The sequence below is a fragment of the Scyliorhinus torazame genome, chromosome 17 (genome assembly GCF_047496885.1).
Source record: "Scyliorhinus torazame isolate Kashiwa2021f chromosome 17, sScyTor2.1, whole genome shotgun sequence".
Taxonomy (NCBI): Eukaryota; Metazoa; Chordata; class Chondrichthyes; order Carcharhiniformes; family Scyliorhinidae; genus Scyliorhinus; species Scyliorhinus torazame.
The window spans coordinates 125,810,354-125,836,452 of NC_092723.1; the positions used below are offsets into that span (position 1 = coordinate 125,810,354).

Sequence of the window (26,099 nt, forward strand, 5' to 3'; positions counted from 1 at the left end):
TGCACCATCAGAGGTGCCACATCTTTTGGACGAGGTGTTAAAATGAAGCTCCGCCTGCCCTCTCAAGTGGACATGAAAGATCCCATGACACTTTTTCAAGGGAGAGGGGCAGGGATTCTCCCTGGTGTCTTGCCAATATTTATCCCTTGTGCGACGTCATGAAAACAGATTAACTGGTCACATTGCTTTTTGTACAGCTCATGAAAGGTGCTACATAAATGCAAGTCTTTCTGTCCCTCTACCTGCCCCTCTACCTATTTGTCTTTCCCTCTCCTTCCAGGCTAGCTGGACCCAGGCTTCCTCAAACCAAAAAGTGGCATGTTGTACCCAACATCTATCCTCATTCTATGCCTTCAGTCTAGTTCCTGACTCACCAGGGGGCGCAGCTGAATAGAATCGCGGAAGTGCCCCCTCCCCCAACCTTCCAACTCTGACCTGACAGATGCAGAGGCCAAGATGTCTTGTTGCTCCTCTCTGTGACAGAGAGCAAACACACCACTATGTTACTAGGCTTCAACTCCGCCCCCTCCCCCCCAAAGCATTCCCGCCCTGTCAGCTAGATTTGTGTGACAGGCTGCTCAGGACTTGAATATTAATGGGGCGAATTCTGACTTGTTGATCACCAGATATCGAGCCCTCACTTTTAATGAGCCCAAACTGCCAGGTGCACTGTAGAATTTATCTAAACCATAGTAAAGATTAACCTGGCATTTGCCCATGTCATAACAAAATGAAGATAACACTTTCTGTTCATTAAGTGTTACTTCACTTCTGGTTAGTCCACGATAAGGACAGAATATTGCTGACTTTCAAATCCTTTTTTAAACAAAACAAAATCATCAAATTGATTAAAACCCGCAGTCCCCTTTGCTCAGGCATTTTCAGGATTGCAAGTAAACCACCTAACAGTGTGCAGGTGAACTCTCTGCGATTTTAACCTCCTCAGCTATTCTTTTTCGTGCCCCTTTCCTTTAAACAGGCTTTTTTAAAAAAAGACCCAGCTTGTGTACATGGAAACCACCCAACTCTGGCACATCTGGAACTGAAATCATCTTTTTAAACCTTCCTTTGAAGGGAGGATTTGCTGTTTTCAATCCTTAAAGGGCCACCGTCTTCATGAAAAAGTGTTTCGGAACTGCTGCTTCTTTAGTTGTTTAATCAGGGAGAGTAATGGTGTGCTTTGAGCCTGTCTGTAAACGTTCCGAAAAAAAATTGTCAAAAGTTTTCTTCCATGAAGATAAAATCTGTTTTTGTTCATTGAATCTCTTTCTCCTTGCCCCCATCATTTTGTCCTGCCAACCCCTTGAATACTCTGACTTTCACTGAAACTCATCTCTTGTATTTATAGCCCAGGTGGCTATTTTCCACGTTTGAGCCATGCTTACTGAGTGCTAGCAGGCTATTTAACCGCTAGGGGCGTCACAGTCCACCCCAGTTCACTTATGCTGTCCAGAAGGGATCACTGGACAATGATTGGGAGCAGGAACTCTGGCTAGTCCTTCTTCTGGGATTTCCAGGGAGAGGTAGAGACTTCAAGAAATTGACAGGACAAAATAGGGCAACAAGAATAAAGAGAGTCAACAGCTCACCTAAATGATTATTAAAGCATACGGAGATCCCGAGGCATCGGGCATAAAAGAAGGAAGTTATGCTAAATCTATACAAACCACATGTTGTACCCCAGCTGGAGAATCATATCCAATTCTGGGCTTTCGGAATGATGTGAAGGCTTTGGAGAGGATACAGAAGAGATTTACGAGAATGGTTCCAGGAATGAGATATTACAGTTACGTGCAAAGACTGAACAAGCTGGTGCTGCCCTCCATGGAGCAGAGAATGCAAAGAGGAGAATTAGTAAAGGTGTTTGAAATCTTGAAGGGTTTAGATACAGTAAATGAGGAGAAATGTTCTTTATGGTTGAAAGATTGATAACAAGAGAGCAGCGATTGAAGGTGATTGGCAAAAGAATCCAGAGGCAACATGAAGAAAAAACCTTTTTTTAAACGAGTGGTTAGGATTTGGAATCGGCTGCCTGATGGGTGGGTAGTGAATACAGATTCAATAATAACCTTCAAAAGAGAATTGGATGAATAGTTTAAGTAGAAAGTATTACAGGGATACGGGGAGCGGGGAATGGAACTAAAAGCATTGTTCTGTGAACGAGCTGGCAGAGACTTTGATGGGTCAAGTAACCTCCTCCTGTGCCAAACTTATCGTTCCAATTGCTTGGCCAAGCTGATGATCAGAAGGGCCACCCCACACATGATTGGACTCAAGGAGTTTCACAAGCATACCGTCAGTATTATGGCTGTTACTGAGATCCAATGTCCAGTGATGCACGTGGCCAGTGTCTGCTGCAATAGATACTCCAGTGAACTAAATTCACTTAAAGACCAAAAGTGTAGCGAGCACATTGATTTTCGAAGGGCGCATGTAACTCCAAAATTGGAGAACACACATTATTTTTGTCTTTTTTCTTTCTCTGAGAATAAATCTGTGCAATAATTTCCTCTCTCGGAAACCCATAATTGTATATGCGCTGTTCATTCTAGCAAGGTCATCGTAGTGGTTTATACCGGGCAATTAACCCTTCCAATAGGCACGTGGCACAGTGGTTAGCACTGCTGCCTATGGCACTGAGGACCCGGGTTCGAATCCCGGCCCTAGGTTACTGCCCGTGTGAGGTTTGCACATTCCCCCCGTGTCTGCATGGGTTTCACCCCCACAACACAAAGATGTGCAGGTTAGGTGAATTGACCATGCTAAATTGCCCCTTAATTGGAAAAAGAAATAATTGGGTACTCTAAATTTCTAAAAAAAAATTAAGCCTTCCAATAACCCAAGTACACTTGTCAATGAAATGCCATTTCATCTTGTATGGAGGATAGTGGGGCGCCAGGCTGGCACAGTGGTTAGCACTTCTGCCTCACAGCACTGGGGACCCGGCTTTGATTCCGGCCTTGGGTGACTGTCTGTGTGGAGTTTGCACGTTCTCCCTGTGTTTGCATGGGTTTCCTCCAATGGCTCCTGTCTCCTTCCACAGTCCAAAGATGTGCAGTTTAGGTGGAGTCACGGGGATACAGCAGGGGGAGTGGACCTATGTACAGTGCTCTTTCAGAGGTTGGTGCAGATTCGATGTGCTGAATGGAGCTGCAAGTTCCAGCTCACTTCCTTCCATTTCCAAATCTGCACTGCCAATGGACATGAAGACAAGAAAGGAGGAGGCAGGAGAGGGACTTTTTTTTGGTTGCCAAGTAGGAAAGCTCCCAATCCTGCTGTTGGGCTCCCTTAGAACCATTTTAAAATGTAACGCTGGCAAACTGACAACAATTTACAGAAACATAGCATCAAGCCACTTCACAGGACCATTATTAGATGAAACATAGAACATACAGTGCAGAAGGAGGCCATTCGGCCCATCGAGTCTGCACCGACTCACATAAGTCCTCACTTCCACCCTATCCCCGTAACCCAATAATCCCTCCTAACCTTTTTGGTCACTAAGGGCAATTTATCATGGCCAATCCACCTAACCTGCACGTCTTTAGACTGTGGGAGGAAACCGGAGCTCCCGGAGGAAACCCACGCAGAGAACATGCAGACTCTGCACAGACAGTGTCCCAGCGGGGAATCGAACCTGGGACCCTAACGCTGTGAAGCCACACTTGTGCTAGCCACTTGTGCTACTGTGCTGCCCTTAACGTGTCACTGAGCCACATAAAGAAATAATAGGACAGCTTGGTCAATGAGCTTTATTTAGGTGGAGCTCCATTGGCTTCACCTAACCTGTAAAAACTAGAACAAGAGGACACCATCTCAGACTAAAGGGACGATCCTTTAAAACAGAGATGAGGAGGGATTTCTTCAGCCAGAGGGTGGTGAATCTGTGGAACTCTTTGCCGCAGAATGCTGTGGAGGTCAATTCACTGAGTGTCTTTCAGACAGAGATGGATTGGTTCTTGATTAATAAGGGGATCAGGGGTTATGGGAAGAAGGCAGGAGAATGGGGATGATAAAATATCAGCCATGACTGAATGGCGGAGCAGACTCAATGGGCCAAGTGGCCTAATTCTGCTCCTATGTCTTATGGTCTTATGGTCTTATTTAAAGGAGTTGTGGAATTTCCTCTGTAAACCTCTTCAGTTCTTCCTCTCCCCCCCCATGTACAGTGTTCCTTTAAAGTTACCTCAGTGATAAAGTTCTTTGGGCGCCTGTCCTGATTATTCATGGGGCTCGGTGTGAAATTCTGTTTGACAACTCTCCCCGTAAACATGTTTGGAGAGATTTAGACATTAAGAGATAAGTTGTCATTGAAAAATGGGGAGAAGATTAGGGATGGAAGTACAAAGTTTGGAACCTAGGCAGCTAAAGGCAAGGCCTGCAATGACAGGGCGAAGGAATCCAAGGATATCTAAGCTGGCGTGTGACGAATGACCATTTTTCATGGGATCTCTGAATGAGTTTGAATCTTGTCGGAAGTTACCACTTTCAAGTGGAAGACAAAAGATTTCTTATTAAGTTCTTTAAGATACATCTGGTTTAGCACAGTGGGGCTGGTTTAGCACACTGGGCTACATTGCTGGCTTTTAAAGCAGACCAAGGCAGGCCAGCAGCACGGCTCGATTCCCGTACCAGCCTCCCCGAACAGGCGCCGGAATGTGGCGACTAGGGGCTTTTCACAGTAACTTCATTGAAGCCTACTCGTGACAATAAGCGATTTTCATTTTCATTTCATTTTCATCTCAACCCAGAACTCTGGGAGCAGAAACATCAATCAACTTAGTAAACGATAAAGCTATTCTGAGTCCATTGTGGACTTAAACGATACGCACTTGGATAAACCATTTCAGTTACACTGCACTTACTGCCAATGGAAACTTTCCTCATAAAATCTTTTCAAAACAAATATGTTCTGATATTGTAGCTAAGTCCAAAGCAGCAAAGGTAAGTGGTAACTTCCACTCACATTTCACTAGATTCCTAATGATGTTTACTCTAATTCCCAGAATTCTGAAAATGGCTTTATAACATTTTTCAAAACAATTAATTATTTTTATCGTAACTTTTAGCATGGCCTGTTGAGAATTCCATGCATGGTAAACCACAAATCATTCAGGGAGAACAGATTTGCAAGGTTCACTGATGTGAATCACATCTCACAGTTGGCCATTCAGGGTTGCATTTAGCCTTGCACTGTTCCTAACCTGCCAACTTCCACTTGTTGCAACCAAATATAAAAATTGAAATCACCATCCTATCCCAACCCTCTCGCCACCCAGTGGTTTAGTTGTTAAGTTAAAGAGACTAACCTCTGCTGTACTGAGCCAGGGGAAACTCGGAGGCCCCAGGTCTGATCATTTGTGGATTGGAAAAGGACCGTCAAAAGAAAGATTTGTGCCTTTCATAACCTGAACAAAACATTTTACAGCGAATAAAATATTTTGGTAATGAGGGAAATATGGCTGCCAATTTGCACACAGCAAGGTCCCGGAAACAACAACATGATAATGGCCCAGTGTTCTGATTTAGTGATATTGCCACACCTCAGCCTCCCTCATTACTGCAAGAGAATGATAGCCTGAATTTTGTGCTTAAGTACCTGGACTAGGATTTGAACCAAGGACCTTCTGACTGAGAGGTGAGAGTGATGCCTTAACTGAGCCACAGCTATCTCAGAACCATAACTTGTGATCTAGAGCTCCCAAAGTTGGGAAACCCACCCTCTCTCAGTTCTGGGCTTTGTATCAAAAGTTGAAGCAACGGCCGATGTCCTGTGCTGGATATTAAAGTGATTCTGAAGGAACACTGAGATCGGTAAGGGGCTCCACAGTTGGATGTCCTTGGAAATGATGAATTTGACTTTGGGATGGTGCGATTTTTCCATGAAAACACTTCTTCACACACAAAGAGTAGTGGAAATCTGCAACTACAAGAAGCTGTGAAGTTTGGGGGATCAATTGAAGATAGAGCAACACATCAGGGAGGGAGGGAGTTACCTGGATGCTTTCTGCCAGCAGGTGGTCACACTCCTTAGGATAGGGTCTTCTGATTTGGAAGGTGGTCAGGGACAGGAGGGTGTGACTGCAGCTGAGGCAGGTAAGGGGATCCAGAGGAAAGGAAAGCCTCTGCAATTGTCCAACAGGTTGAGGTTCTCTCAGCTTGTTCAGATGAGTGCCGGATGAATGAGCTGGCTGACTGAGATACCCTCAATTATGACTCAGGAGAGGAGTTTGATAATACAAAGGCTTTAATTACCAGAGAACCAGACAGCTGCCGAGAAGTGTGCTCACTGCACGCTGCCTACTGAACGTAACCTTATATACAGCTTCCTGGGGCTGGAGGCGGAGTCCCCCAGGGTTCCAAAACCCGGTCTTAAAGGGGCCTACGCATTAAAGGTACATGTGTATACAGATATCATTCATCACACTGACCATGGCACCATGGTACAGGAAGCCATTCAAGTGGGCGGATCAAATAGGAATGTCGTGGGAATAGAGAATAGTGTAGTGGGGGGTTGGCACTGTTTTCTGCAACAAAGAGCAAGAGTCCAAACAAATTTGTGCCTGCCTTGTGCCAGTGTTTGAGCCATCTCAGGGTGCACGAGGGACTGACAGTGGGGAGGGGCAGTATGTAGTTGTTGTGGTCTATGTGGGTACCAAGGACCCGGGAGGAGGTTCTACGTAGTTCGTATGAGGAGTACAGACACCAAGTTAAGAAACAGAACCTCAAAGGTAATAATCTCTTCATTATTACCTGAGCCACATACAAATTGGCATAGGAGAAATAAAATTAAAGAGGTGAATGCATGGCTCAAAGATTAGTGTGGGAGAAATGGGTTCTGGTTCCTGGGTCACTGGCACTAGTACTGAGGAAATTGAGGGCTGTATCATTGGGATGGTCTACACCTGCACCATACTGGGACTGGTGTTATAATGAGCCATATAACTAAGGAAGTAGAGAGAGTTTAAAACTAAATAGTGGGGGCAAGGGATCAAAATTGGTAAGACGTGGTAAGAAAACCAAAGAGTATAGATAAGACAAAAGAGAAAGGTAATAATATGGGGAATGATAACAAGATCGTGACTTGAAGGGACAGAGAATGCAAGAATAAATCAGCAGATAAGACTGGATGTTAGAAAAATAATAAAGGGACAAAAGTAAAGGCTCTATATCTGAATGCATTCGAATTCAGAATTCAAAACAAAACAGATGAACAGTGCAATAGAAATGGATTCCTGAAGGGAAAGGAGATTGGGTAGAGAATTGGTCTTGATGCCGAAATCGTGGCCGGGTTTCATGCCAGGTTGCGATTTTCCAGTGCCCCGACAGCAGCAGGAATGCATTCCACTCCGCACGTACAGTAATCGCCGTTGGCATATCATTAGCGGGCCTGACCCGGTGTTTTCCAGGGCCTCTGCGATCCTCCACCTCCACAGGAGCGAATTCACTTCTGCTTTTAAAAATAGGGGAAAACGCCATGGCTGAGGGAGGGAGATGAGGTAGGACACACAACGTGTGACCGTGGGCTGCCGGTCCTTTTTAAAAAATTTACAGGACCCAATTATTTTTTTTCCAATTAAGGGGCAATTTAGCGTGGCCAATCCACCTACCCTGCGCATCTTTAGGTTGTGGGGGTGAGACCCACGCAGACACTGGGAGAATGTGCAAACTCCACACGGACAGTGACCCAGAGCCGGGATCGAACCCGGGTACTCGGCGCTGTAAGGAAGCATTGCTAACCGCTGCGCAACTGTGCCGTCCCAAAGGGGTGCTGCTGGTCCTGACACTGGACGGGCTGGCTGGTGTGGGGGGTGGGGGGGGGGTCTTGTGGGCAGGATGTGGGGAGGGTGACTGGCTGTAGGGCCGGGGTGTCCAGGCATGGACCGCCATTGCCGTGGCCTACATGGCAGCCATATTTCTGCACTCCCCACTGACCACCCGTTGTGGTCCCTGGTCAAGCAGCGTGCCAACGACCGTATGGGTGCCCCACCCCACCAACCCCCACCCCCCACCATCCAGCCCAGCACCCCACATTCCAGCCCCTGCCATACCACCTCCCCTCCCCTCCAACCAGCTGCCACCCACCGGCAAGGCATCACCTGGCCCACTCAAGGGCAACACCCACAGTAGCCACTATAGGAGAGCCCCGAATGGGGGCCGCAGACCTTACTGCTGGCTACGGGCTCCAGGACCACTCAGGGGCCAGGGGTGCGGAGATTGGGGAGGAGGGCGGGAGAGAGGGGGACATGTAGGAGATGGGTCCGCAGTGCTAACTGGGGCCATCATGTAGCCCATTGGACCTGTTAGGGCATGGGAATCCATAACATGCCTTTCACCCCCTTCAGATAATGGATATTGGAATCCAACCAGGAATGGTGGCCTTCGTCCTCGTCGCTGCAGCCCTGGGGGATGCACTGAGGCTGAACGAGCTGGAGCTGCTCGAGGAGGAGGACCATGCATCAGCGGAGCCTGCCCCAGAAAAACAGGAGGCAGCCGGTGAGGATGGTGAGCTGGCTGGCCAACAAGCCAAGGAGGAGGAGGTGCAAAGGGAGCGGCAGCATGAGGCCTCTTGTGTACCGTCAGCACCTGTCATTCGAGAACTTGCTGGACCGGGCATGCTGTCGAAGACTCCGGCTGAGCAGGGGGACAGTGTGACAAACACTTAGCACCACGGGGGAATTGGGGAGGACACCCGTTCCCAGTGCCGTCAAGGTGATGGTTGGCCTGAACAGCCGTGCCGTCATGGAGTCCACATATGCTCAGTCGGCACAGTTCATCCATTTCAGTGTGGACCGAGCCCATCAGGATGCCCGGGCAGTGGGGATCGCCGACATCGCCGAGATGCCCCAGGTCCAATGGGTGATCAACGGGATGCATGATGCCCTATGTGCACCAGCTTATGACAGGCCAGTCTTCACAAATCGAAAGGGGTTCCCACTCGATGAACCTGCATCTGGTGTGTGATGCGCATCATACACGTCTGTGCCTGATACCCAGGCAGTGTGCACGATGCCTTCACCCTGGCACACCCGGCGGTTCCTGGCTTCTTTGAAGCACCCCCCACCCCCTGGCGGCAGGGGTTATCCGCCATCACCCGGCCTATCCGGACGCGACATACCGATGCAGAGACCCATTATAACGTCGCCCATGCAGCGACCAGGGACATGATCGAGCGGTGCTTCGGCATCCTGAAGAAGCAGTTCAGGTGCCTGGACCTCTGGAGGGTCCCTCCAGTATAGCACCAGGAGAGTCTCCCAAATCGTGGTGGCCTTGCTGCATCGTTCCCAACATCACGCAGCAGACGGGTGACGTGCTGGAGGAGGAGGATGAAAGTCAGTCCTCGTCTGATGGGGAGGATGCGGGAAGGCAAGGGTGGCCATGACATGGGGCCCAGGCAGGCACAGGAGGCCGCACAATGTGCGCACCTGGGCCGACGGGCACGGGATGCTCTAATCGCCTCCAAGTAGTAAGGACGTGGAATGCCCTGCCTGCAACAGTAGTGGACTCGCCAACACTAAGTGCATTCAAATGGTCATATGGACGATAAGGGAATAGTGTGGTTTCACAGGTCGGCACAACATCGAGGGCCGAAGGGCCTGTACTGCGCTGTAATGTTCTAAGTTCACCAACTAGAGGGACTGGCCAAGGGCATGGACTTTGCATTCCCACCCCCCCATCCCCTTACCACCCCCGCCACCTCCTCACATGAACACAATTCCTGCGGCACCGCGCCCCCCCCTGCAACTTCCTCCATGATTCCTACCTGCCTCACTACAGGGTGTGGGCCCTGGGTTGGCAGTAACAGTGGATCTGGCCAATGGGATGGAGGATGATGATAACCCGCTCTGGGTGAGCTCTGGTGCTCCACATCATTTGGCAACATCTGGCTCGTGCCTATGATAGCACTTTCTACTGTCCACCTGGGTGATCCCTGCATGTGAACTGGCCATTCCATCACTCGGTCCCATCGAATCCCTGGAGTGGTGGCGGTGGCAACGGTGTCTGGGGGGGGGGGCTGTATGGGTAGGACACTGGAGCAGTGAGCACTGGCCACCCTGCTCTGCCCGCTGCCCATGTGATGCGCCAGGGACAGGAGAGGAGGGGAATCCAAGACGCTGCAGTGTTCCGACACCTCCCTTCCAAGAGTGACCGGCACGGGCCCCATCGCCTCCCCCTCCCACATGGGTACCCGATGGCCCCCGGGCTACTCCAGGGGATGGACGTGTAAGCAGTGCTAACTCCTGAGGCCCTCCCGCCACCTGCCGCTGCCAGTCCTGGGGGCCCACTCTCGTCTCGAACAGGATCTCCATGTTCGCGACCAGGGAGCACAGGGAGTGGACCACCCCCATCTGGGACAGCGCCGCACCCAGTGACTCTGCCACCACCTTCTGGGCCTGTGCCACATCAGCCGGTGACTGCGCCATCTCCCTTTGGGACTGGGCCACCTCTCTCTGGGGCTGTACCACATTGGCCAGTACATGGTCTCAGCCATGGCCCACTGTGAACAGAGCCACGCTCAGGAGTGCCGCTGCAATGTCCAGGTGGTTCTGGTACATGGCTGCCTGTGATAGGGCAGCCCTGTCCTGGGCCTCGGCAACCACCTGCACAGATTGCCCCAGGACCTGGACATTGTTGACCGATGACCGAAACCTGTGCCCCCAAGGCCTCCACCGCTGATGCCACCCGCGCGGTGTTGGCCTGCGTGGTATGCATGGAAGGGACCACCACCTGCTCCTGCAGGCGGTTGGACTCCTCCAACTGCATCTGCAGGTGCTGGATGCTCGCCAACAACCTCTCGTGTAGTCCCTGGCGCTGTGACAGCATCTCCACAATCGATGGAACTGTCCGTTCCAGAAGCCTGAAACCTGTCTGGACGGCAGCTGGTTCCTTGAATTGGGCAGCCCTCCGACCGTCCGGCCCCTCAGGGATTCCTACCTCCACCTGTTTTGCCAGAGTATGTGTGTGGTGAGCACACCCAGGAGCCTCTTCACTAAAGTGCTGACCACCCCTCACCACCACCCCCATACCCACCACCACCCCAAACCCCCTGTCCACCACCACCCCTATCCCCACAAACCCCTCCTCCCCCATTCCTCCCAGCCCACCATGCAATCATGCATCCTGTCTAGGTGAGTGTCTCTGGGATGGTGGAGGATGTTGGAGGCAGCTGTGATGGGAAGTCGATGTTTTCCCCGGACTCGGGCTCCGGGGTATCACAGACTGCGAGTCGATAGCTCCCGTCTGTGTTGGTGTCATCGACATTGCTGGTCGACACCTGGGGTTGCGGTTGGGACACCAGAAGGGCCTGCCTCATCACTGGCTGCTCCTGCATGACACAAGACAGGATGCATGATTGCATGGTGGGCTGGGAGGAATGGGGGAGGAGGGGTTTGTGGGGATAGGGGTGGTGGTGGACAGGGGGTTTGGGGTGGTGGTGGTTATGGGGGTGGTGGTGAGGGGTGGTCAGGTGACACACGTGCCATGGGGAACTGCAATTCTGTGGGGTCTGACTTCCTCACCCAATGCCGACCTCCGCCCAGCGACTTCTCTTTCTTCGGGATCTCCCACCATGTCCAGGGCCCTCTGAACATGGAGACCCTCCTGCAGTGAGAGTCTGCAGGTCTGGCGGTCCCCCTCCAGTCTTCTCCCTCTCTCAGCAGTTGTGGGTGGCCGGGATGTGGTGCAGGGTGGGGATTCGGCCACCCTACGGGTGAGGGTGAGATGGGGTGGTGTTACGGGTGTGTGGGATGTGTGTTGGTGCCAGGGGCACAGTGCTGCCTACTCACCCTGGTCACCCTAAGGAGATTGTGCAGTTTCTTTCGACACTGCTGGCTAGTCCTTGTAGCGTTTCCATGGCACTGACGAGCTCTGCCACCTGAACCCAGGCTCGGCGAATGACGGCAGCTGGCAACCTCCTTCCCACCCCGGGGTACAGTGTTGCCCGCCCCTATTCCACAGCATCCAGCAAGGTCTCCAGTTCAACATCTTTAAACCTTGGTGTCGCTCGTCTCTCTGCCATCTTGTTGGCTGGGATGAGTGTGTGTGGAATGAAGTGTGTATATGCGACTGCAGCTTGTCAGCCTCCTGAGTGTCAATCCCAAACCCAGCAAATCCGGCACCATTTCTATTTGGAATCGATTGTCTTCAATGTGGCGCCGGTGCTATCCCTTAATGGTTGTTGAATTGGTCTAGGTGTGGCGCCAGTTTTACTGTTTTAGAACTCCACTAATCCTGCCCGGCACCAATACTTTGTTTCAGGAACAAAGAATTTTGCCCATTGAATTTTTTGAGGAGGTGACTAATGTAGTGGATAGGGAAATGTGCATGGCTGTCACTTATATGGACTTCCAAAAAGCATTTGATAAAGTCCCACACAAGAGACTTTTAACTAAGGTGGAAGCGATGGAACTGAGGGAAAATTATTGACATGGTTAGGAAACTGTTTGATTGGCAGGCGATAATGGGTAATTTCTCAAACAGACAGGATCTGACTAATGGTCTACCATAGGGATCTGTCTTGGGGCCTCAACTATTCACAATATTCATTAATGACTTGGGTGATGGCATAGAAAGTCATATAGCACAATTTGCTGATGATACTAAGATAGGTGGCATTGTAGACAGCCTAGATGATAACATAAAATTACAAGGAGACATTGACAGGTAAATGGGCAAAATTGTGGCAAATGGAATTTAATGTAAGCAAGTGTGAGGTTATCCATGTTGGACCAAAAAAGGATAGAGCAGAGCACTTTCTAAATGGAAAGAGGTTAAGTACAGTGGATGTTCAAAGAGACTTGGGGGTTCAGGTGCATAGATCTTCAAAATTCCAGGAACAAGTGCAGAAAATAATCAAAAAGGCAAATGGAATGCTAGCCTTTATATTAAGAGGATTGGAATATAAAGACACAGGGGTTATGCTGCAGCTTTACAAAACCCTGGTTAGATCCCACTTGGAGTACTGTGAGCAGTCCGGACACCACACCTTAGGAAGGATATTATGGCCTTGGACGGAGTGCAACTTAGCTTTACAAAAATTATACCTGGATTACAGGGGTTGAGTTATGAGGAGAGATTACTTAAATTGGACCTATTTTCGTTAGAATTTAGAAGGTTAAGGGGTGATCTGATTGAAGTATTCAAAATATTAACCGTGAAAGACAGGCTTTCCATTCGAGCTTCTCAAACCAGGGGGCATAGTCTAAAAATTAGGGCTAGACCGTTCAGGAGAGATGTCAGGAAGAATTTCTTGATTCAATGGGTGGCAGAGGTTTGGAACTCTCTCCCACAAACAGCACTTGAAGCTAGATCAGTTGTTAATTTTAAAGCTGAGATCGATAGGTTTTTGTCAAGCAAAGATATTAAGGGCTATGGGCCAAAGGCAGGTTTATGGAGTTAGGTCACAGATCAGCCATGACCTCATTGAATGGTGGGACAGGCTCAAGTGGCTGAATGGCCTCCTCCTGTTCCTATGTTCCTATGAAATAAATAAGTATGATCTGATAGCCATTACAGAGACATGGCTGCAGGATGACATAGATTGGGACCTGAATATTGAAGGGTACCTGACATTTAGGAAGGACAGGGAGCTAGGAGAAGATGGAGGGCTGACTGTTAATTAATGATAGTATTAACACTTTAGAGAGGGATGACTTAAGTTCAGGAAAGCAGGATGTAGAAGCGGTTTGGGTTGAGATGAGAAATGATAAAGGCAAGAAGTCACTTGTAGGAGTGGTGAACTGGCCCTCTAATTTAACTACAACAGAGTATAAAGGATGGGAACATGGGAGTTTGTCAGAAAGGTACGGCAATAATCCTGGGGGAAATTCTAATCTACATAGAATCAGACGTATAGACTGGAAAAAGCTGATGAACAAAAGTAACATAAATGCGGAGTTAATTAAATGTTTTGGGGTTAGTTTCTTAGAACAGCATGTTCTGGTGCCAATCAGAGAGCAGGCCTGATATTGTGCAATGCAATAGGATTCATTGGGAACCTCATAATGAAGGCAGCCTGAGGGAGCAGCGATCATAATATGATTCAATTTTACATTCAATGTGAGGGAGAGAAGAGTGCGTGGAAGACTAGTATTTTAAACTTAAATAAGTGAAATTAAGAGGGCATGAAGCAGAGCTAGCTGAAGTGAACTGGCAAATGGGTTTAAGAGATAGGCCATTAGAGATGCATGGCAGACATTTAAAGGGATATATCAGAATACACACAATAGATACATTCCGACGAGAAAGAAAAATTCCACGGGGAGGACCCACCATCCCTGGTTAAGTAAAATCCATAGAATTTCTGGCACATCTCTGGATGCCAAGGGGCAATTTAACATGGCTAAATCAACCTTATCTGCACATCTTTGGACTGTGGGAGGAAACTGGAGCATCCGGAGAAAAAGGGAGAATATGCAAACTCCACACAGTCACCCAAGGCTGGAATTGAACCCGGGTCCCTGGTGCTGTGAGGCAACAGTGTTACCCACTGTGCCACCGTACCGCCCCAAAGTTAAGACTATATCAAACTTTTTTTTAAAGCATACAATTATGCAAAGATACGTGTCCAGAAAATTGGACAAAATATAAAGAACAGCAAAGAATGGCAAGAAGATTAATAAGGAGTACGAAAGAAAGCCAGCTGGAAATGTAAAAACGGGTACTACAAGTTTCTATAGATACTTAAATCAGGAAAGAGTTAATAAAGTGAGTGTAGGTCCTATAGCAAGTGAGTCTGGGAATTAATAATTAAAATAAAGAGATGGCAAATGAATTGAATAGTTATTTTGCATCGGTCTTCACGATAGTGAAAGTCACCATCTCCCCCGAGGACCATAGGCTGCTCTTCCGTTTTGAGAGAGAGCTGACTGGTGGTGATTTAACCTGAGGGTCTGCACACCTCAGGCGAGGTTGAGAAAGTGGGGCCTCCATGGATAACCTGTATCTTCACTGTAGAAGATATAAGTAACAGCCCAGAGATAACTGTAAAACAGCAAATGAAGGGAGCGAGTTGCTCATCAAAATTACGATCACCAGGGAAGTGGTGCTGAGCAAATTGTTGGAACTAAGGGCTGACGAATCCATGGGTCCTGAAGGACTTCGCCTTCGTGTCTTCGAAAAGTGGCTAATAAGATAGTTGGTGTGTTGGTGTTAATTTTTCAAAATTCAGGGAAGGCTCCATTAGATTGGAAAATAGCAAATGTAACTCCATTGTTCTAAAAGGGAGGGAGACAGAAAGCAGGAAACTGTAGGCCAGCTAGCTTAACATCTGTCTTTGGTAAAATGTTAGTAGCTATTATTAAAGATGTTATAACAGGGAACTTGGAAAAATTCAAGCCAATTGGGCAGAGTCAAGATGGTTTTGTGAAAAGGAAATCGTGTTTAACCAGTTTATTGGCATTATTTCAAGCAGTAACAAATGATGTGGATAAAGGGGGGCTGGTGGAAGTACTGTGCTTGGCTTTGCAGAAGGCATTTGATAAGGTGCCACATTAAAGATTATTGTTGCAAATAATGCATGGTAATGGCGGTAACATATTGGCATGGATTGAAGATTGGCTGGCTAACAGGAAACAGAGAGTAGGCACAAATGGGTAATTTTCCGGCTGGCAGGATGTAACAAGTGGGTCCAAAGGGATGTGCTCGGACCTCAACTTTTAACACTTTATATAAATGACTTGGATGAAGGAACCAAAGGTGTGGTTGCTAAATTTTCTGATGTTATAAAGATAGGAAAGTAAATTATGGAGGAGACATACAAAGGCTCGAAGGGAATAAGGATAGGTTAGGAGAATGGGCAAAGATGTGGCACATGGAGTATCATGTGGGCAAATGTGAAATTGTCCATTTTGACAGGAAGAATAAAAAAGTTTATTACCTAAATTGTTAACTTTCATAGAATCATAGAATTCCTACAGTTCAGAAGGAGGCTATTCGCCCATCGAGTCTGCACCGACCCTTCGAAAGAGCACCCTACCTAGGCCCAATCCCCAACCCTATCCCCGTAACCCAATCTAACCTTTGGACACTTGGGGGCAATTTAGCATGGTCAATCCACCTAACCTGCCCATCTTTGGACTGTGGGTGGAAACCGGAGCACCTGCAGGAAACACATGCAGACACGGGGAGAACTTGCAAACTCCACACAGTCACCCGAGGTCAAAATCGAACCCAGGTCCCCGGCGTTGTGAGGCAGCAGTGCTAACCAGCATGCTGCCCAGTGTCTCAAGGACACTGGAGTGCTATTTGACTTGGAGAAGCTGCACAGTTGAGCCTGATTTGTCTTTGCACACCATCCACACACCCCTAAATTTAAGCCAATAGCTAACAGTAAGGTTCTGATTGGTATCTTTCTTCAGTCGTGACAGTGTTGGGTATTTTAGTGCAGTAATGAGGGAATGCTGCATTGTTGGGGGTGCTGCCTTTGTCGTAGGTGCTGCCCCTTCAGGTGGGTGTAAAAGAACCCTTGACAAATTTTGAGGAAGGCATAGGGAGTTGTCCCTGGTGTCCCAGCCAATATTCATCCCTGAACCAACATCAGCAAATTGGATTATCTGGTTATTGTCACATATCTGTGTGCTGAAGTTCGCTGATGACCTAGTTTCCTACACGTCAACAGTGACTACACTTTAAAGAAGTATGGAATTGATTGTAAAGTGCTTTGGAATGTCTTGGCAATGTGAATGATGCTATATAAACGTAAGTCAGTTATTTTCTTTCTCCTCCTCAGCAAGGCAATCACATGATGTTGATTCTGGCGCCTTTTCATGCATGGGTGGTCCAATATCAGGCCATAATAACAGAATACGTTTTTGTCAACAGATGGATAAGGGGTGAACACTATCGCTATAAATTCAGCAAGCCCGGTGGCAACCATGCGGCGGAGGGTAAGTGGTGGATTCGGAAACGGATCGGCACTTATTTCCCCCCTGTCAATGTGAAGGGGTTGAAGAAGTATTTTAAGGAGCGTGACTGGCCAATTCATGAGACCCAATGAAGTGAGATGGTTCCTCTGTGAGAACAACTGGCTTCCAGCAAGAACACATTAATGGTACCTCAGGACTGCAATCATGTCACCTCATACCATGAAGCACATTGATTAATGTACAACTGATGGATGCAACATGACCGGAATTATCAACAATGAACAATTTGACCTCTAATTTTATGGAGTAAACAATGTTTAATTGAAAGTGGGACTCAGTTTCAAGACGTGTGATGCTAATTCTGATGGATTTTTGATCTAGTTCCTGTTCCCATTATATCCAGCTTTTCCAAGTTTTAATAGATTTTTTTGTGATTTGATCTGGAGATGTCTTTGTGATTCAATCCCATTACAGTGTGTGCAACTCCTGCCTCAAAGGTTAAGTATGCAACAAGAGGAAGAATTTACTGTTGGCATGTTGCTTAGTGTACTGGAGGAAAATTACATAATGGAGGGGGAATCAAGGATGGTTATGATGCCCCCATTCAGCAATCATTAATGTTCAGTTAATGGGGCTTTGGGGCATCTGTTCACCTGTCTTCAGGTCCCCCACTCAACCTGGTAGTCTGTGTAGTTCCCCACTCAGCCTGCTGGTCTGTGTGGTTCCCCACTCAGCCTGATGGTCTGTGTAGTTCCCCGCTCAGCCTGCTGGTCTGTGTGCTTCCCCACTCAGCCTGGTGGTCTGTGTGCTTCCCCACTCAGCCTGCTGGTCTGTGTGCTTCCCCACTCAGCCTGCTGGTCTGTGTGCTTCCCCACTCAGCCTGGTGGTCTGTGTGCTTCCCCACTCAGCCTGCTGGTCTGTGTGCTTCCCCACTCAGCCTGGTGGTCTGTGTGCTTCCCCACTCAGCCTGCTGGTCTGTGTGCTTCCCCACTCAGCCTGCTGGTCTGTGTGGTTCCCCACTCAGCCTGCTGGTCTGTGTGCTTCCCCACTCAGCCTGGTGGTCTGTGTGCTTCCCCACTCAGCCTGCTGGTCTGTGTGCTTCCCCACTCAGCCTGGTGGTCTGTCTGCTTCCCCACTCAGCCTGCTGGTCTGTCAGCTTCCCCACTCAACCTGTGGTCTGTGTGCTTCCCCACTCAGCTTGGTGGTCTGTGCTTCCCCACTCATCCTGCTGGTCTGTCAGCTTCCCCACTCAGCCTGCTGGTCTGTCTGCTTCCCCACTCAGCATACTGGTCCATGTGGTTCACCAGTCAGCCTGCTGGTTTGTGCGCTTCCCCACTTGGCTTGCTGCTTTGTGTCCATCCCCATTCAGCCTGCTAGTCTGTCTGCTTCCCTGCTTAGCCTGCTGGTCTGTGTAGTTCCCCACTCAGCCTGATGGTCTGTGTGGTTCCCCACTCAGCCTGATGGTCTGTGTGGTTCCCCACTCAGCCTGATGGTCTGTGTGCTTCCCCACTCAGCCTGCTGGTCTGTGTGCTTCCCCACTCAGCCTGATGGTCTGTGTGCTTCCCCACTCAGCCTGCTGGTCTGTGTAGTTCCCCGCTCAGCCTGCTGGTCTGTGTGCTTCCCCACTCAGCCTGATGGTCTGTGTGCTTCCCCACTCAGCCTGCTGGTCTGTGTGGTTCCCCACTCAGCCTGATGGTCTGTGTACTTCCCCACTCAGCCTGATGGTCTGTGTGCTTCCCCACTCAGCCTGCTGGTCTGTGTGGTTCCCCACTCAGCCTGATGGTCTGTATACTTCCCCACTCAGCCTGATGGTCTGTGTGCTTCCCCACTCAGCCTGCTGGTCTGTGTGCTTCCCCACTCAGCCTGCTGGTCTGTGTGCTTCCCCACTCAGCCTGATGGTCTGTGTACTTCCCCACTCAGCCTGATGGTCTGTGTACTTCCCCACTCAGCCTGCTGGTCTGTGTGCTTCCCCACTCAGCCTGCTGGTCTGTGTGGTTCCCCACTCAGTCTGATGGTCTGTGTACTTCCCCACTCAGCCTGATGGTCTGTGTGGTTCCCCACTCAGCCTGATGGTCTGTGTGCTTCCCCACTCAGCCTGCTGGTCTGTGTGGTTCCCCACTCAGCCTGATGGTCTGTGTGGTTCCCCACTCAGCCTGATGGTCTGTGTAGTTCCCCATTCAGCCTGCTAGTCTGTCTGCTTCCCTGCTTAGCCTGCTGGTCTGTGTAGTTCCCCACTCAGCCTGATGGTCTGTGTGCTTCCCCACTCAGCCTGCTGGTCTGTGTGGTTCCCCACTCAGCCTGATGGTCTGTGTAGTTCCCCACTCAGCCTGATGGTCTGTGTGGTTCCCCACTCAGCCTGATGGTCTGTGTAGTTCCCCACTCAGCCTGCTGGTCTGTGTGCTTCCCCGCTCAGCCTGATGGTCTGTGTGCTTCCCCACTCAGCCTGCTGGTCTGTGTGCTTCCCCACTCAGCCTGGTGGTCTGTCTGCTTCCCCACTCAGCCTGATGGTCTGTGTACTTCCCCACTCAGCCTGATGGTCTGTGTGCTTCCCCACTCAGCCTGCTGGTCTGTGTGGTTCCCCACTCAGCCTGATGGTCTGTATACTTCCCCACTCAGCCTGATGGTCTGTGTGCTTCCCCACTCAGCCTGCTGGTCTGTGTGCTTCCCCACTCAGCCTGCTGGTCTGTGTGCTTCCCCACTCAGCCTGATGGTCTGTGTACTTCCCCACTCAGCCTGATGGTCTGTGTACTTCCCCACTCAGCCTGCTGGTCTGTGTGCTTCCCCACTCAGCCTGCTGGTCTGTGTGGTTCCCCACTCAGCCTGATGGTCTGTGTACTTCCCCACTCAGCCTGATGGTCTGTGTGGTTCCCCACTCAGCCTGATGGTCTGTGTGCTTCCCCACTCAGCCTGCTGGTCTGTGTGGTTCCCCACTCAGCCTGATGGTCTGTGTGGTTCCCCACTCAGCCTGATGGTCTGTGTAGTTCCCCATTCAGCCTGCTAGTCTGTCTGCTTCCCTGCTTAGCCTGCTGGTCTGTGTAGTTCCCCACTCAGCCTGATGGTCTGTGTGCTTCCCCACTCAGCCTGCTGGTCTGTGTGGTTCCCCACTCAGCCTGATGGTCTGTGTAGTTCCCCACTCAGCCTGATGGTCTGTGTCGTTCCCCACTCAGCCTGCTGGTCTGTGTAGTTCCCCGCTCAGCTGGGTGGTCTGTGTGATTCCCCGCTCAGCCTGCTAGTCCGTGTGGTTCCCCGCTCAGCCTGATGTCTGTCTAATTCTCCTCATGGCCTTCAGCTAAGCATGAGCAGACATTTCCCAACTCAGTTTCCTTCTTGCCCCAAATCTCAAGTTTGCCACCATCCATATCAGCTGCACCTTGCCTTGCCGTGGCTTTATCAGCTATTTGAATGGTGTGTAAAAGAAGAGGCTGGCAGTTTCCCTGTTAAAACAATGGAATGTTTAGCCATAGTATTATAAGACCAGAATTGCTTACAGCTGCCTTGATTGCAAATACATAATGAGACAGTGCGAGGATGTAGAACATTACATTCAGTCTGGGAGCCACTGCCATTTAATCATATTTTTTTATAATTCCAACACTTTTGTTTTCTGTATGAATCAATCATGTTATCAAGTGGATCTTGTCCATTCTGGAAAGAAAGAGGCCATGAATCCTCTGGTTTCCTCGAGGGTTTGGAATATGCTGTTTTGACAGAAATGTTACCAGAAATTGAATTTGGAATTTCTAACCCTGAAGGAGGATATTTATCACTTGTTTCCTGTTATATCTTCAGTGTAATAATGACCTCCACGGGAATAACAGTTAATGGTAATGTAGCTGTGTCATGGCCTCCTTCTCTGTTTGATGATTCCATGGCGATGATCAAAATCATGGGCTGCCTCCTCCCCAGCCCTCCAAAATGCCTGCCAGAACAATGAAGAGTCTAACTTCCTTACCTGAAGTGTGCTTGTGTGCTGCTATAACTGTTCACCTTTATGTTTGGCTGCCTACAATGTGGTTTATGCTTGGAAGCCAAAAATAATTCATAAACTTGTCTCATGTTCTTAATGGGGAATATTATGTCAAGTATTTTAGCAGCTAACACAGCAGAGTTTACTGTCCTAACGATAAAGATATGTTATTCTCCTGAATACGTTTGTATTTGCAATGTACAAAATGTCAAGAACGTTTTCCCAGGTCTTCAGTTAGCCTTCTGTTTGCCTGTTGCATAACACGTGTCCAGACACTTGGCACACCGATCATGAAGTAAGTTTACATTCTGATCCTTCACTTCCCCCAGTCAGCTTAAAGAATTTCATAAAGATAAGGAACAACAGGTTGGGATATTGGTCTGCGTCAGTAGTGCACAACAGGCTGAACAAAGGACAGTGGAAAACAAAATTAGGTACGGTGAGTATAACTAGCTGCTGATTACCGAATCAGCTCATTCTGCACCACTGCAGCAGCCCAGTTTCGCCTCCAGTCTCAGATCCAAGAGATGGGCATGGGTCTAAGAGCACTTTTAACAGCTGAGATTAAGTTGAGGCACATCCCATGATGCAGCTCCATGGCCATCGAGTTAGGAACAACACACTCTATAACCAAGTCTTCCATTGTAATAAACTAGGCACAATGAAGATCATCTTCTGATGAAAATCATTCCTCCTTGGAAAGTTATCCCCAACATTTCAGCATTCTGATCTTCTATTCAACTTCCTGACCTCGGTTTCAGAGTGTATTGTAGATCCATTCCCGTGGGGAAGGGAAACTTTATTCTCCTGTTACAAAAAGGGGTGGCACAGCACCATTGCATGTGTATTACCCCATGATGCCAATGGAGACAGGAATGAAAAGAAGTGTGTGCTCAGGCCCATTATATAGTAGGAAAAGAGAAGCAATAACCACTTTTGAAAGAAAACTGAAATAAGACCAGAGTACAGATTGTTTCCACATTTTGTAGGTATTCACAGTTCAAGAAAAATGAGTTTGTTGCATGAACTTGGCCCGTTAATCCTTTTGGGTTTGGAAGATTGTCGGGTGATCTAATTGATGTGATTAAAATAATAAAAGGATTCAGTAGGGTAAATACAGCAGAGCTATTGCCACTCATGGGAAATGTAAAAACTTGGACACAGGATAAAATTAGAGCAAGGTCATTCGGAAGTGGAATCAGGAAACACTTCTTCACACAAATGGTGTAAAAATCTGAAACTGTTTTCCTCCCCCCAAAAGGATGTGCGAGCCAGTGGTTAATTGAAATTTTTCAGACTGAGATCAGAAAGATTCTTGTATAGAAATGCTTAGAGAGACATGGAGCAAATGCTGGTCACTGGAGTTGAGGTACAGATCGTCCATGATCAAATTGAGCAGGCTCAAGGGTCTGAACAGCTAAGTGCTGTCCCAATCTCATGAGAGGTTTTACTTTGGCCGGAATTCTCCGGATGTTGGGATTCCCTTTTCCTGCTGGGACCCCCGCCTGTGGATTTCCCGGCGACATGGGGTGGCTTCAAAGGGAAATTATCATTGACAAGCGGCGGGAAGAGAGAATCCAGCAGCCAGCGAATAGCGCTGGGGGACTGAAGAATCCCGCCCTTTGGGCGAAATTCACCGGAAACGGCGCGATGTCCGCCGACTGGCGCCCAAAACGGCGCAAATCAGACGGGCATCGCGCCGCCCCAAAGGTGCGGAATGCTCCGCATCTTTGGGGGCCGAGCCCCAACATTGAGGGGCTAGGTCGGCGCCGGACGAATTTCCGCCCCGCCAGCTGGCGGAAAAGGCCTTTGGTGCCCCGCCAGCTGACGCGGAAATGACATCTTCGGGCGGCGCATGCGCAGGAGCGTCAGCGGCCGCTGACGGCATTCCCGCGCATGCGCAGTGGAGGGAGTCTCTTCCGCCTCCGCCATGGTGGAGACCGTGGCGGAGGCGAAAGGGAAAGAGTGCCCCCACGGCACAGGCCCGCCCGCGGATCGGTGGGCCCCGATCGCGGGCCAGGCCACCGTGGGGGCACCCCCCGGGGCCAGATCACCCCGCACCCGCCCCAGGACCCCGGAGCCCGCCCGCGCTGCCTTGTCCCGCCGGTAAGGTAGGTGATTTAATTTACGCCGGTGGGACAGGCATTTTAGCGGCGGGACTTGGGCCCATCTGGGCCGGAGAATCGAGCATGGGGGGCCGGGGAATCGAGCGTGGGGGCCCGCCAACCAGCGCGCCGCGATTCCCGCCCCCGCCGAATATCCGGTGCCGGAGACTTCGGCAACCGGCGGGGGCGGGATTCACGCCCGCCCCCGGCGATTCTCCGACCCGGCGGGGGGTCGGAGAATCTCGCCCCCTATCTTTAAACATGCCATTTTGGACCAAAGTGAAGTTTCAAGGCAGAGGTATATTTTGAGAACTTTCAGATTCTGAATAATCAAAATAAAATAAGGGGAGAGTTTATCTTGTAATATATGTTTTGTGCTGTGACCACAATGTTTTTTCCCCAAATTCAAACACTGTGGGGTGAATTCTCAGCCGGCAGGATTCTCCGTTCCATCAGCAGTGCATCCCCGCCTGCAGGTTTTCCGGTGGGGGGGGGGGGGCCTACAATGGGAATCCCATTGACCAGCAGCGGGAATGGAGAATCCCGCTGTCAGCGACGGCACGCCGCCAAGAAGCACGCAGCTAGGGATGCGGAGAATCTACCCCGATGTCTTAGCAATGATAGATAAATAGTTAAAGGTGAATTAGCTGAGAGAATGTGGTTTATGAGAGCATTACAAGAGAAAACCTGTGCAAATATATCTTGGTATGGGATTGGAGAAGTTGCGCACCAAAGATTTCCCCAATTTTAAAATTACCTGCATCTCACTAACGTACAGTTCCTGTCCATTTCAATCCATCGTCTTGGATAGTCATCAGGCTAGCAGATATCAAAATGCCAAGTTTCTGTCCTGCATGCTTCCTATTGTGTAATCACATTCCTATGAGGTGTGAGTTAGGAGTTTGTATGGCTGGATAAAAAGTTAATCAGTTCATGGTTTGTTGGGCACTTGATTATCTCAAGACTTTCGGTCGAAATCCCATTCCACTTGTGAATTTTTGGAGAGTTACTCAGTGGCAGCGTTCAAACAGTCGCATAAATTGAGTTGTTTTCTCACAGCGTATCACATTATCTAACCATTTTTTAGTCATGTTTTTTGAGCCATTACATCATTCCTGGCTAGTGTTGAAGGCACAGTTCAATTTGCAGAAGCCTGACTGAGGATGACAATAGAATAACCCAGCAGTCTGAGTATGCTCGCAGTTCCTTACTGTATGAGCAAATCACAATGTTCTATTCCAAAAAGCCAGAGAATGCCCTACCACCGCCATTATCAATCTATGTGTTAACTGTCCTGTCATTTTCAGACAAAGAGCTGCGATTGTTTTACTGAATAAACTCGGAATTATAAATCATCATTGTTACGCCTTCACTTTTGATGTCATCACATATCAACAATATTAAATGTGCCAATTCCTGTGTCTACCATGCTTATTCTCATAGCTTAATAACCATGGAACTAGATCTGAATAAAATATTACCACAAATTGATGTGGTTTTGAAAGAAAATGGAGCACAATGTAAAATAGGAAGTATGACTATAAATATAAAACATAAAATGTAACAGTCTATTTGAACTACTGCCCATGATTTTAAAAAGACAGTTTCTCTTCCTGTGATGTTCCCTTTGTCAATCTCTCTGATCTTTCTCTCTCTTTCTTTCATTCTCTTTCTTTCTTCTTTTCCCTTACTTTCTATTTGTCTCTGACTTCATCCATATCCTGACATCATAAATCGCTTTAGGACATCCAGGAAGGCATTATACATTTGCAAGTCTTCATTTTCTGCCTGCAAGTCTCTCCTTCCCTCTCTCCCCTTTCTTCTGGCTCCACGCTCTCGATACTCATTAATATTCAGTATGCAACTGACAAATATAAATTGTATTAAATATTGTTTAACATTGTTCCGTTATAAATTATACTATAATTATTCAATCATGCAATTATAATGAAATGAAATGAAAATCGCTTATTGTCACAAGTAGGCTTCAAATGAAGTTACTGTGAAAAGCCCCTAGTCACCACATTCAGGCGCCTGTTCGGGGAGGCTGGTACGGGAATGATTAAACATTAAAAAGCTGAGGAATTACTCCGTTTCTAGAAGTTTATGGAAAATCTTTTGTTTTAAGGCTACTGTAAAGATCCAAAATCATCACCTGATCTAATTGTTGCTGACATTTGTTGCTTCCATTTCACTCATAGGCAGCACAGCCTTCCCTTAACTTTATTGCCATTCACAACACAAAGCAAGAACAGCATGCACAACGCAAAGGCCTAGAAAGCAATAGGCCAGGTATGGAGGATGGAATCGGGACACTGGACTGGAAGGAGCAAGCGGGAAATTAACCAGTCTTCAGGACAAAGACACCACCCAATGATGTCTGAATCTCCATGCTCTCTTTCCCAACCCTCAGGCACACTTTCTCTTCCCCCACACCTCACACACACTCTTTCCCCACACCTCACACACCCTCTTTCCCCACACCTCTCACACACATTTCCCCCACCCAACTCACACACTCCCTCTTCCCCCCCCACACACACTCTCGCTTTCCCTCACCCCACGCACACACTCTCGCTTTCCCCACACCTCGCACACTCTCTTTCCCCACACCTCGCACACACTCTTCCCCCACACCTCGCACACACTTTCTCTTCCCCCACACCTCGCACACACTCTCTCTTCCCCCACATCTCGCACACACTCTCTCTTTCCCCCACACCTCACACACACACTCTCTTCCCCATACCTCACTAAAATTCCCTCTTCTATATCTCACACACACACTCTCTCTTTCCCCACCCCTCGCACATATTCTCTTCCCCCAACCCCTCACATACGCTCTCTCTACTCCAAGCCACTGCACATATGCTTTTTGATCCATTATCTCCACACTTGCTGATGTGTTGGGTGTTCTGGATCACATACAGGTCACCAACACTTGAAGTAGTGCAACACTATTTTATTAAAAGGTTAACTATTTAAACATACTTGAACTGTGGATAAATACGATACTAGCTTTAACTAAAGACCTTTGCCTTGTCCTAACCAGTTGATGCACTCAGCACATGGTGAATATCTATGTTGCAGGCTGTGAGCTCTGTGCTCCTAGCTGGCTGCTACTTGAATGAGCAGGAACTCTGATGCCCCCTGTCTTTATAG

General features: G+C 48.6%; 1 protein-coding gene across 2 annotated transcripts in view; it reads left to right on the forward strand.

Annotated features, from left to right (window-relative positions):
* LOC140394126 (lipase maturation factor 1-like) overlaps nt 1–24,292 on the forward strand; it is a 579,371-nt gene extending 555,079 nt beyond the window's left edge. For both annotated transcript variants that reach the window (XM_072481000.1, XM_072481001.1), the window contains exon 8: nt 16,822–24,292. In XM_072481000.1, the coding sequence (XP_072337101.1) occupies nt 16,822–16,996 (175 nt within the window). In that variant the 3' untranslated portion in view covers nt 16,997–24,292. The remainder of the gene's footprint in view (nt 1–16,821) is intronic.
* Nucleotides 24,293–26,099: the final 1,807 nt, after the last annotated feature.